At 43.6% G+C, this 13826-nt stretch overlaps 1 protein-coding gene across 1 annotated transcript; it reads right to left on the reverse strand.

Annotated features, from left to right (window-relative positions):
* Window positions 1-1990: 1990 nt before the first annotated feature.
* Window positions 1991-13001, reverse strand: lrrc73 (leucine rich repeat containing 73). Its single transcript, XM_079169108.1, has 6 exons — window positions 12679-13001; window positions 11647-11807; window positions 10493-10615; window positions 9062-9162; window positions 5274-5520; window positions 1991-2326 (listed from the first exon to the last, which is right to left on the reverse strand). Exons 1-6 carry the CDS (start codon window positions 12948-12950, stop codon window positions 2256-2258), a joined length of 975 nt encoding a protein of 324 aa, XP_079025234.1. The 5' UTR covers window positions 12951-13001; the 3' UTR covers window positions 1991-2255.
* Between the last annotated feature and the right edge of the window lie 825 nt (window positions 13002-13826).

Below are 13826 nucleotides of genomic sequence, written 5' to 3' on the forward strand. Positions count from 1 at the left end.
TTTTTATGTACCGACACATGAAATATTAAATATGAGTATATTCTGCGCTGCAGAGACACACTTCATGTTGTTACTGCGAGTAAAGGTAAGGTACACAGAAACCTCTAGAGCCGGCTGGTGAGCTAGTTAACTTTCTCAAGATGCGCGATTGTCTGGACTTGTGTTCTCGTGGACTTGTGTTCTCGTGGACTTGTGTTCTCGTGGACTTGTGAAATGTCATTAGTTTTACCCAGGATGCATCAGAGGTGACTCGTCTGTAGTCGGGATAGCCAAATATCCCAGAATGCATTTCGCTAGATATTTCTAGACCTGTAGACCTGTAGACCAGTAGACCTGTAGACCAATTCACCTGTAGACCTGTAGACCTGTAGACCAGTAGACCAGTAGACCTGTAGACCAGTAGACCAGTAGACCTGTAGACCAATTTACCTGTAGACCTGTAGACCTGTAGACCTGTAGACCAGTAGACCTGTAGACCTGTAGACCAGTAGACCTGTAGACCAGTAGACCTGTAGACCAATTTACCAGTAGACCTGTAGACCAGTAGACCTGTAGACCAGTAGACCAGTAGACCAGTAGACCAGCAGACCTGTAGACCAGTAGACCTGTAGACCAGTAGACCTGTAGACCTGTAGATCAGCAGACCTGTAGACCAATTTACCTGTAGACCAGTAGACCTGTAGACCTGTAGACCTGTAGACCAGCAGACCTGTAGACCTGTAGACCAGTAGACCTGTAGACCAGTAGACCTGTAGACCAGCAGACCTGTAGACCAGTAGACCTGTAGACCTGTAGACCAGCAGACCTGTAGACCAGTAGACCTGTAGACTTGTAGACCAGTAGACCTGCAGACCTGTAGACCGGTAGACCAATTTACCTGTAGACCAGTAGACCTGTAGACCAGCAGACCTGTAGACCAGTAGACCAGCAGACCTGTAGACCAGCAGACCTGTAGACCTGTAGACCTGTAGACCAGCAGACCTGTAGACCAATTTACCTGTAGACCAGCAGACTAGTAGAGCTGTAGACCAGCAGACCTGTAGACCAGTAGGCCAGTAGGCCTGTAGACCTGTAGACCAGCAGACCAGCATCTCCAGGTCATGGCTCCATCCATCTGGACCAGCATGTTGATGCTGATCCTGGAGAGACTGAAGGCTGGTCTCAGGTCAGCTTCAGACCAGAACACAGACCGGGACCTGGTCCTTGATCATCATTGAATTGTACTAATAATAAGTACTGAAGTGTTGAAGTGGACTAGTGTGTGACGGTGTGAGACCTCTCTCAGTCCAGAAGGTACCGTAGCCTCCATGACCTCTGGATCAGAGACATGAGAGGTCTGTCCTGGTTCAGGACTCATGTTGGTTCAGGTACTTCTTAACGTTAATGTGTAGAGATGTTTGAGGACCAAGAAGACAAACGGTAGGTGTGTATATTTAAATATGTTTTATTGTTGTGATGTATCAAACGTATTGTGACCTTCATGAAGTTAATGATGAAATAAAATGTGTTTTATGCGTTTCTTCTATTCAATATGAATAAAGTTCAACAGCTGATTCATCAAGATTACCAGATCTGATCCATATTTATATATATTAGTGCTGGTCAACGATTACAATGTTTAATAGCGATTAATCGAATGATTTTTTTGTGATTAATCTCATTATGTTAAAGTTCATAATGAATCTAAAGTAGTGTGTTGAGCTCTTTTATGTTAAAGTGCTGCTCTATGAACTAAAGGTTTAAACACGTTAAACTCATCCGGTTCTTGTTAACAGCAGGATTCTCTTCACACAGCAGCAGTTTATATATACATATATATATATATAAAATGAGTTTACTCTGACTGGTTAGCTAGTTAGCTTGTCCATCTCTAGCTGTTAGCCGTGTTAGCTTGCTGAGGAATGAGGAATCAGAGTCGTTGTTCTTACGAAGCTGTAAACAGTTTAATTATCGTGACATCAGAGCAGCAGAACAAACTAACAGAGCAGAACTACATTCATCAGAAACACACCGAACACTGTAAGTCCCTTAGTGCGTTGAGGGTTTGTGCCGCTCTGTTCTAGTCTCTATGTACAGGTGCTACATCAAACCATGCAGAGCATGTGATTGGCTGCTAGCCGTCAGGTGATCTGGCCACCAAGAGAAGTGCAGTGAAGAGAAACAAACTGGGAACATTCAAACCAAACAAATCAGATTAAAGTGAAAATAGTTTAACAGGAAGTGTGGTGGTGGTGGTGCTGGGGGGGGGGGGGGGGTCACATTTCAGTCTCAGCCAATAAGCTCTCACCTAGACCTGATGTCAGCAAGACCATCTGGGGGCTGGAGTCTGTAAAGAACGACATGTAGAGCTTCAGATTCAGAGGGTGGCCACCAGGTTACAAGTTATTGATCAGTTTCTAGATTAATTTCCTTTGGTTTCAGTTCAACTCATTTAAATTAAACACGTTTGACGGAGCAGCTTGAAAAGACTAAACGTGTTGATTTCTGCTGGCGTTGGTTCTTCTAACATGGCGGTCTGTGAGGATCGACTCTTGTGGAGCCTCATGTGGTCATTTTTAGGAACTGCAGTTTTTGTCACTTCATCATTAGCTTCATGTTTCAGGACCAGAAGCTGCTGCATGACGTTAGAATCAAGTTATCTGAAAACAACATGAATTTATCTAAATCAAGTGGATTCACTCCAGAGGGTGAAAACCTCCTACTGTCACTGAGGACACAACAGAACCAGTCTAATCCTGGGTCAACTGGGACACCTCCAGGTATACTGGCCCAGAGGCACCGACTGGGGTCATACTGGACTCAACTAGGACAGCACCAGGCTAAAACTGGGAAAGAACCAGTCTGACGTGAACTCACTACACCAGTAGAACCACTGTGGTAAACTACACCAGTAGAACCACTGTGGTAAACTACACCAGTACAACCACTGTGGTAAACTACACCAGTACAACCACTGTGGTAAACTACACCAGTACAACCACTGTGGTAAACTAAACCAGTACAACCACTGTGGTAAACTACACCAGTACAACCACTGTGGTAAACTACACCAGTACAACCACTGTGGTAAACTACACCAGTACAACCACTGTGGTAAACTAAACCAGTACAACCACTGTGGTAAACTACACCAGTAGAACCACTGTGGTAAACTACACCAGTACAACCACTGTGGTAAACTACACCAGTACAACCACTGTGGTAAACTACACCAGTACAACCACTGTGGTAAACTAAACCAGTACAACCACTGTGGTAAACTACACCAGTACAACCACTGTGGTAAACTACACCAGTACAACCACTGTGGTAAACTAAACCAGTACAACCACTGTGGTAAACTACACCAGTACAACCACTGTGGTAAACTACACCAGTACAACCACTGTGGTAAACTACATCAGTAGAACCACTGTGGTAAACTAAACCAGTAGAACCACTGTGGTAAACTAAACCAGAACCAATGTGGTAAACTACACCAGTACAACCACTGTGGTAAACTACACCAGTAGAACCACTGTGGTAAACTAAACCAGTAGAACCACTGTGGTAAACTAAACCAGTAGAACCACTGTGGTAAACTACACCAGTACAACCACTGTGGTAAACTAAACCAGTAGAACCACTGTGGTAAACTAAACCAGTAGAACCACTGTGGTAAACTAAACCAGTAGAACCACTGTGGTAAACTAAACCAGTAGAACCACTGTGGTAAACTACACCAGTAGAACCAATGTGGTAAACTAAACCAGTAGAACCACTGTGGTAAACTAAACCAGTAGAACCAATGTGGTAAACTACACCAGTAGAACCACTGTGGTAAACTAAACCAGTAGAACCACTGTGGTAAACTAAACCAGTACAACCACTGTGGTAAACTACACCAGTAGAACCACTGTGGTAAACTAAACCAGTAGAACCAATGTGGTAAACTACACCAGTAGAACCACTGTGGTAAACTAAACCAGTAGAACCACTGTGGTAAACTACACCAGTAGAACCACTGTGGTAAACTAAACCAGTAGAACCAATGTGGTAAACTAAACCAGTAGAACCACTGTGGTAAACTAAACCAGTACAACCACTGTGGTAAACTACACCAGTAGAACCACTGTGGTAAACTAAACCAGTAGAACCAATGTGGTAAACTAAACCAGTAGAACCACTGTGGTAAACTAAACCAGTAGAACCAATGTGGTAAACTACACCAGTAGAACCACTGTGGTAAACTAAACCAGTAGAACCAATGTGGTAAACTACACCAGTAGAACCACTGTGGTAAACTAAACCAGTAGAACCACTGTGGTAAACTACACCAGTAGAACCACTGTGGTAAACTAAACCAGTAGAACCACTGTGGTAAACTAAACCAGTACAACCACTGTGGTAAACTACACCAGTAGAACCACTGTGGTAAACTAAACCAGTAGAACCAATGTGGTAAACTAAACCAGTAGAACCAATGTGGTAAACTAAACCAGTAGAACCACTGTGGTAAACTAAACCAGTAGAACCAATGTGGTAAACTACACCAGTACAACCACTGTGGTAAACTAAACCAGTAGAACCACTGTGGTAAACTACACCAGTAGAACCACTGTGGTAAACGAAACCAGTAGAACCACTGTGGTAAACTAAACCAGTACAACCACTGTGGTAAACTAAACCAGTAGAACCACTGTGGTAAACTAAACCACTAGAACCAATGTGGTAAACTAAACCAGTAGAACCACTGTGGTAAACTAAACCAGTAGAACCACTGTGGTAAACTACACCAGTACAACCACTGTGGTAAACTACACCAGTAGAACCACTGTGGTAAACTAAACCAGTAGAACCACTGTGGTAAACTACACCAGTAGAACCACTACGGTAAACTACACCAGTAGAACCACTGTGGTAAACTACACCAGTACAACCACTGTGGTAAACTACACCAGTAGAACCACTGTGGTAAACTAAACCAGTAGAACCACTGTGGTAAACTAAACCAGTAGAACCACTGTGGTAAACTAAACCAGTAGAACCACTGTGGTAAACTACACCAGTAGAACCACTGTGGTACCCTGTATCAGGAGAACTAGCATGATAAAGTGGAAAGTAGACTAGTTATGTTCTGGTTCTGAACTGGTTTTGTGCACTCTGAACCAGTCTTGCTGTCTTTGGAGGGACCAGTATGGGGGACCAGTATGGGGGACCAGTATGGAGGACCAGTATGGGGGACCAGTATGGAGAGTAAAGAGGGACAGTCTGGGGGAGTGGTCAGCCCTTACTGCTGTGGGGGAGCCAGGTGGGGGGCTGGTACTTGTCTCTGATTGGCTGGTACTTGTCTCTGATTGGTAGCAGGGCGCTGCTGGAGGCGGGGCCATGTGTTAGGGGCGGGGCCTCCCTGTCGTCGTCCTCCTCCCCCTCAGACAGCAGGTCACAGATCTGCTGCTGCAGCTCCGGACTGATGTCGTTCTCCGCCAAGACCAGGACCCGCAGACTGGTGGGGTAGTTCTCCACCATGTCCAGGAACACCTGGACCCAGAGAGACCGGCGTCACAACTTTATTCATACAAACATGAGAGACAAAACAACATTGACCGGTCTGTGGCCACACAGGAAGTGGGGGAGTCGTAAGGCCCGCCTCTCGCCTGGTTTGATTGGCTGTCTGGACAAAGTGTGACATCAGTGAGTTGTGAAGAGGTTCTGGTGATGATCCATAAAACAGCTGCTGGTTCTGGATTTTAAATCATTTTTGTCTGTAATTTGGAGTTTTATTCATATTTACTTTTAGAGGATTGGAGCCTCAATCTGAGAGAAACTGAACAAAGATGAAGATTTAAGGTTTTTATCTGAATGGATTAATTAGTAAACTTAATTTATTCACTTTAACAACTTTAACTGTTAAGAATTCTAATTCTACACGTAGGACTAAAATGTGGAGTTTCTTTCTTCCTCTGTGGTTTTGATACTAGAGCAGTAAAGACACAATAATTACCTCCTCACGTCTCGTTATTAATGAAGCTTCTTGTTATTGATAACTTGTTTATTGACAGTTTGTTTTGTTTACTGTTCATTTTATTTCATATTTCTTTACTTTTTTGTTATATGTTTGAAGTAAATAAAACATGAAATTAAACTGAAGGATTGTCTCTGTTCATCTCATTACTTCATTAGATGAGTTAGTTGGTTATGTCTGTCTGTCTCAGGTCGACCCCGGCTGGCCGTGTGGATGAGTGTGGCAGGTAGTTGATCTATGGGCACAGGTGCAACAGACAGCTAAGGATGCATGGGTGAGGGGGAGATCACACACCAGAGGGAGACCAGGAAGATCAGTCAGATATCATATTATGTCATCATCTGTTAGCCGATTAGTCGAATTAAATGGGAACCTCTCCCAAAAGTGAAAAGCCTGGAATCTTTTTGTCGAAGCGAGTAAGGAACACGATCTTCTCCGCACCGAGTGGCTCGTAGCTGGAATCAGTCACTACAACTGTATTACTTTCTTACTTTATTACTGTTGTGGAGCTGTATCATATGGTTCTTTTAGGTATAACTTACATAAATACAGTGGGGAAAAAAAGTATTTAGTCAGCCACCAATTGTGCAAGTTCTCCCACTTAAAAAGATGAGAGAGGCCTGTAATCTTCATCATAGGTGAACCTCAACTATGAGAGACAGAATGAGAAAAAAAATCCAGAAAATCACATTGTCTGATTTTTAAAGAATTTATTTGCAAATTATGGTGGAAAATAAGTATTTGGTCACCGATATACAAACAAGATTTCTGTCTTTCACAGACCTGTAACTTCTTCTTTAAGAGGCTCCTCTGTCCTCCACTCGTTACCTGTATTAATGGCGCCTGTTTGAACTCGTTATCAGTATAAAAGACACCTGTCCACAACCTCAAACAGTCACACTCCAAACTCCACTATGGCCAAGACCAAAGAGCTGTCAAAGGACACCAGAAACAACATTGTAGACCTGCACCAGGCTGGGAAGACTGAATCTGCAATAGGTAAGCAGCTTGGTGTGAAGAAATCAACTGTGGGAGCAATTATTAGAAAATGGAAGACATACAAGACCACTGATAATGTGATCCACGCAAGATCTCACCCCGTGGGGTCAAAATGATCACAAGAACGGTGAGCAAAGATCCCAGAACCACACGGGGGGACCTAGTGAATGACCTGCAGAGAGCTGGGACCAAAGTAACAAAGGCTACCATCAGTAACACACTACGCCGCCAGGGACTCAAATCCTGCAGTGCCAGACGTGTCCCCCTGCTCAAGCCAGTACAGGTCCAGGCCCGTCTGAAGTTTGCTAGAGAGCATTTGGATGATCCAGAAGAGGATTGGGAGAATGTCATATGGTCAGATGAAACCAAAATAGAACTTTTTGGTAGAAACTCAACTAGTCGTGTTTGGAGGAGAAAGAATGCTGAGTTGCATCCAAAGAACACCAAACCTACTGTGAAGCATGGGGGTGGAAACATCATGCTTTGGGGCTGTTTTTCTGCAAAGGGACCAGGACGACTGATCCGTGTAAAGGAAAGAATGAACGGGGCCATGTATCGTGAGATTGTGAGTGAAAACCTCCTTCCATCAGCAATGAAACGTGGCTGGGTCTTTCAGCAGGACAATGATCCCAAACACACCGCCCAGGCAACGAAGGAGCGGCTTCATAAGAAGCATTTCAAGGTCCTGGAGTGGCCTAGCCAGTCTCCACATCTCAACCCCATAGAACATCTTTGGAGGGAGTTGAAAGTCCGTGTTGCCCAGCGACAGCCCCAAAACATCACTGCTCTAGAGGAGATCTGCATGGAGGAATGGGCCAAAATACCAGCAACAGTGTGTGAAAACCTTGTGAAGACTTACAGCAAACGTTTGACCTCTGCCATTGCCAACAAAGGGAATAGAACAAAGTATTGAGATGAACTTTTGTTATTGACCAAATACTTATTTTCCACCATAATTTGCAAATAAATTCTTTAAAAATGTGATTTTCTGGATTTTTTTTTCTCATTCTGTCTCTCATAGTTGAGGTTCACCTATGATGAAGATTACAGGCCTCTCTCATCTTTTTAAGTGGGAGAACTTGCACAATTGGTGGCTGACTAAATACTTTTTTTCCCCACTGTACATGTAGATGAGGCCAACCAGACTCATTTAAAGCCTCATGATAAATGCTCTCAAAGGTATTTGAGCATCTCTGTCTGCTGTAGTGTAATCCTGACTTCACCATCTCACCCTGTTCACAGGGAACGGCTGGAAGCTAACGTGACGAGATAACGTGCAGATACTCTGTTCTGTGTATTCCTTGTTGTTAGACCTCCGAACCATCTGTGGGGAAAGAGCTCCATCCATTCAGCTGAATTATTATTAGTGTCTGTTCAATAAATATGTTTTTATATTTTATCTCGATTATTTCTCACCGGGAGGTTCAAAAGATTATTTTCCACCACAATGACATTACTGTATTACTGTATTACTTTACTTGATTACTTTATGACTGTATGAGTATAATTATTAAACCTGTGAGATAAACATCATTTGTTTTCATGCTGCGTCACTTTAAATGTTACCGCCGCAAGGAATTGTGGGTCAGAATAATCTCCCTTCCTTTGATAAAGGAAGGTCCAGTGTTTCCTACGCTAAAGGAGCTAATAAAGGAAGGTCCAGTGTTTCCTATGCTAAAGGAGCTAATAAAGGAAGGTCCAGTGTTTCCTATGCTAAAGGAGCTAATAAAGGAAGATCCAGTGTTTCCTACGCTAAAGGAGCTAATAAAGGAAGATCCAGTGTTTCCTATGCTAAAGGAGCTAATAAAGGAAGATCCAGTGTTTCCTACGCTAAAGGAGCTAATAAAGGAAGGTCCAGTGTTTCCTATGCTAAAGGAGCTAATAAAGGAAGATCCAGTGTTTCCTACGCTAAAGGAGCTAATAAAGGAAGATCCAGTGTTTCCTATGCTAAAGGAGCTAATAAAGGAAGATGTGTGTATATGTGTATATGTGTGTGTGTATGTGTGTGTGTATGTATGTCTCCCTCTGCTGGACAAACACACTGATGATGATGATGACCTGTGCTGATTGGTTGGTCAGTCCGGTTCCCTCCAGGTCCAGAACCTCCAGGGTTCTACTGGACGCCACGGCAACCGCCAGCATTCCTGCCGTCTGGTCACCTGGAAACAAATGTGTAGTTTAATGTGTGTAGTTTAATGTGTGTAGTTTAATGTGTGTAGTTCAACGTGTAGTGTGTAGTTTAATGTGTGTAGTTTAATGTGTGTAGTTCAACGTGTAGTGTGTAGTTTAATGTGTGTAGTTCAACGTGTGGTGTGTAGTTTAGTGTGTGTAGTTTAACGTGTGTCGTTCAACGTGTAGTGTGTAGTTTAACGTGTGTAGTTTAATGTGTGTATTTCAACGTGTGGTGTGTAGTTTAATGTGTGTAGTTCAACGTGTAGTGTGTAGTTTAACGTGTGTAGTTTAATGTGTGTAGTTCAACGTGTGGTGTGTAGTTTAATGTGTGTAGTTTAACGTGTGTAATTCAACGTGTAGTGCGTAGTTTAACGTGAGTAGTTTAATGTGTGTAGTTCAACGTGTAGTGTGTAGTTTAACGTGTGTCGTTCAACGTGTAGTGTGTAGTTTAACGTGTGTAGTTTAACGTGTGTAGTTCAACGTGTGGTGTGTAGTTTAATGTGTGTAGTTCAACGTGTAGTGTGTAGTTTAACGTGTGTAGTTTAATGTGTGTAGTTCAACGTGTAGTGCGTAGTTTAACGTGTGTAGTTTAATGTGTGTAGTTCAACGTGTAGTGCGTAGTTTAACGTGAGTAGTTTAACGTGTGGTGTGTAGTTTAACGTGTGTCGTTCAACGTGTAGTGTGTAGTTTAACGTGTGTAGTTTAATGTGTGTAGTTCAACGTGTAGTGTGTAGTTTAACGTGTGTAGTTTAATGTGTGTAGTTCAACGTGTAGTGCGTAGTTTAACGTGAGTAGTTTAACGTGTGTCGTTCAACGTGTAGTGTGTAGTTTAACGTGTGTCGTTGAACGTGTAGTGTGTAGTTTAACGTGTGTCGTTCAACGTGTAGTGTGTAGTTTAACGTGTGTAGTTTAACGTGTGTAGTTTAATGTGTGTAGTTTAACGTGTGTAGTTCAACGTGTAGTGTGTAGTTTAATGTGTGTAGTTTAACGTGTGTAGTTCAACGTGTAGTGTGTAGTTTAACGTGTGTAGTTTAACGTGTGTCGTTCAACGTGTAGTGTGTAGTTTAACGTGTGTAGTTTAACGTGTGTAGTTTAACGTGTGTAGTTTAATGTGTGTAGTTCAACGTGTAGTGTGTAGTTTAATGTGTGTAGTTCAACGTGTGTCGTTCAACGTGTAGTGTGTAGTTTAATGTGTGTAGTTTAATGTGTGTAGTTTAACATGTAGTGTGTAGTTTAATGTGTGCAATGTGTGTAATGTGTAGTGTGTAGTTTAATGTGTGTAATATGTGTAGTTTATTGTGTGTATTGTGTAGTTACCCAGTGGGTTGTAGTCCAGGTTCAGGACTCTGATCTGGGAGCTGTGAGCCACAGCGATGGCGAGTCGAGCCCAGCCTTTGGAGCTGATTCCTGGGTTAGCGCTCAGCGTGAGCTCCCTCAGACCTCCAGAGGACCACAAACACAACATCAACACTTTACACTCTCAGTCTGACTTTAATCATCTAATCCTGACTCGTGTGTTCAAGAACAAGTTGTGTGCCTCTGAACTGAATCTGTTGATTCAGATAATGAATACACATTTTAAATATTGGACTTTTCTCTGTGCTTCTGAGAACTTTAATATACTTAAACTCCTCTTCTTTATCTGTCTCGTGGTTTTATTGATCGGCCAGTAAAGAGTGAAAGAGAGAGAAAGTGAGAAAGAGTTAGAGAGTGAAAGGGTTAAAGGGTTAAAAAGTGAAAGGGTTAGAGGGTTAGGGTCATGCGACTGGGTCATGTGTGACACGATGAAACATGTTCAACATCTAAACTCGGTGTCGTCATGGAGATTCTCAGGTGTTGGTTACCCGACTCTGACTCTCAGGTGTTTGGTTACCTGACTCTGACTCTCAGGTGTTTGGTTACCTGACTCTGACTCTCAGGTGTTGGTTACCTGACTCTGACTCTCAGGTGTTTGGTTACCTGACTCTGACTCTCAGGTGTTGGTTACCTGACTCTGACTCTCGGGTGTTGGTTACCTGACTCTGACTCTCAGGTGTTTGGTTACCTGACTCTGACTCTCAGGTGTTGGTTACCTGACTCTGACTCTCAGGTGTTGGTTACCTGACTCTGACTCTCAGGTGTTTGGTCACCTGACTCTGACTCTCGGGTGTTGGTTACCTGACTCTGACTCTCAGGTGTTTGGTCACCTGACTCTGACTCTCAGGTGTTTGGTTACCTCACTCTGACTCTCAGGTGTTGGTTACCTGACTCTGACTCTCAGGTGTTTGGTTACCTGACTCTGACTCTCAGGTGTTGGTTACCTGACTCTGACTCTCAGGTGTTGGTTACCTGACTCTGACTCTCAGGTGTTTGGTTACCTGACTCTGACTCTCAGGTGTTTGGTTACCTGACTCTGACTCTCAGGTGTTGGTTACCTGACTCTGACTCTCAGGTGTTGGTTACCTGACTCTGACTCTCAGGTGTTTGGTTACCTGACTTTGCTCCGTCGGGCGGCAGCATCCCACAGATCAGACCCAGCGCCTCGTCTCCCAGCATGCAGTCTCCCAGGTCCAGACAGACCAGCGTCGGGTGGGTCGACAGGGCCAAGTTCAAGGTCACCAGGCCGGCGTCCAACAGCGGGCTTCCATGGAGACTGGAGGGGGCGGGGCCAGAGTCTTACAAACCAATCACATCGACTGTATGCACACGAATTTGATATAATGACGTAAACGGGAAATTCAGAATCAGGTCTGATATTATTCAGGTTTAAGGAGCGTCGAGTGGATATTTATACTGCACATTCAAAAGTGTGTAGTTGAATGTATAGTTTAATGTGTTGTAGTTTAATGTGTAGTTTAATGTGCAGTGTGTAGTTTAATGTGTAATTTAATGTGTAGTTTAATGTGTAGTTTAATGTGTAGTTTAATGTGTAGTTTAACGTGTAGTTTAATGTGTAGTTTAATGTGTAGTTTAATGTGTAGTGTGTAGTTTAATGTGTGGTTTAATGTGCAGTATGTAGTTTAATGTGTAGTTTAATGTGTAGTTTAATGTGCAGTGTGTAGTTTAATGTGTAGTTTAATGTGCAGTGTGTAGTTTAATGTGTAGTTTAATGTGCAGTATGTAGTTTAATGTGTAGTTTAATGTGTAGTTTAATGTGCAGTGTGTAGTTTAATGTGTAGTTTAATGTGCAGTGTGTAATTTGTGTTGTGTGTAGTTTAATGTGTGTTGTGTGTAGTTTAATGTGTAGTTCGGGTCGTGTGTAGTTTAATCTGTAGTTTAATGTGCAGTGTTGTGTGTAGTTTAATTCGTGTTGTGTGTAGTTTAATGTGTAGTGTTGTGTGTAGTTTAATTCGTGTTGTGTGTAGTTTAATCTGTAGTTTAATCTACAGAGTGACGTTTCCTCTCCTCACCACTAGAGGTCTCCAGATCTACTAAACCTGTAGATCTCCAGACAGGAAGTCCTTTATATAACGTCTCATGTAAACAGGTTATTAGGAATAAGGTGGTCTCTGTGACCTACTCACAACACGGTCTGCAGTGACCGGTTGGTCTTCAGGGCGTCCGCCAGGTGTCTGGTCCGATTGATCCCGGAGACGACGCCCAGGTTGAGGTTCAGCTGAGCGAGCGAATTCGACTCTGCGACACCGCGACAGACGCGTCCGAAGTCGCGGTCGGAGAGCTGACAGCCGCGGACGGAGAGCAGCCGCACGCCGTCCTCCTTCAGACTCTCACATATGTCCTGGACCTCAGCCGCCGACAGCAGCTCACCAGTGATCTGGATGGAGGCCGGCAGCATACTGGACCGGACTGGGCGCAGTGGGAGCACTGGGACACACCTGGAGACACGAGGAAGGTAACCCGGTCAGAGAGACACCCGACCTCTACTGGTGGAGAGCAGCTCTCCCGTTGCTCGTGCCAAAGTCCTGACATCACTTTAGTTTGTTTAGCATTAGGAACTACAGCTCCCATGATGCTCTCTGCTTTACACATTACACATCATGGTGACTGCCTCCTAGTATTAGTAGTATTGTGTACTTGTACTGGTGGAAAGTAACCAGTGAATACTCACAGTATTGTGTACTTGTACAGGTAGAAAGTAACCAGTGATTACTCACAGTATTGTGTACTTGTACTGGTAGAAAGTAACCAGTGAATACTCACAGTATTGTGTACTTGTACTGGTAGAAAGTAACCAGTGATTACTCACAGTATTGTGTACTTGTACTGGTAGAAAGTAACCAGTGATTACTCACAGTATTGTGTACTTGTACTGGTAGAAAGTAACCAGTGATTACTAGCTAATCAATAATCATTGAATATGAAGTATTGAACCAATCACCTGATTGTACATCAGATCCATCCTGAGGCTCTGATTGGTGCTTCAATAAGGAGATCAACTCACCTGATGATCGATCAGTTTATGCGTGGACGATTGGGACTCTCACGCGCTGATGATGTCATCGCTCGCTTCTCCGTTGTCGCAGGCCACGCGCCGGTTCTGATCCACCGCGGCGGACATCGGAGTCGATCGATCCCGGTAGCGATTGATCGGTATCGATCAGCGGCAGAGAGGTATAGCGGGGGTTCGTTGTCCTGGATCCGGACGAGGGTTCCGGTCCGTCGGTCGGTCGGTTTGAGCTCCGCGAGTCCCGGTGTGTTTCTGCAGGTGACC

The sequence above is a fragment of the Pholis gunnellus genome, assembly GCF_910591455.1.
Source record: "Pholis gunnellus genome assembly, chromosome: 11".
NCBI classification, from domain to species: Eukaryota; Metazoa; Chordata; class Actinopteri; order Perciformes; family Pholidae; genus Pholis; species Pholis gunnellus.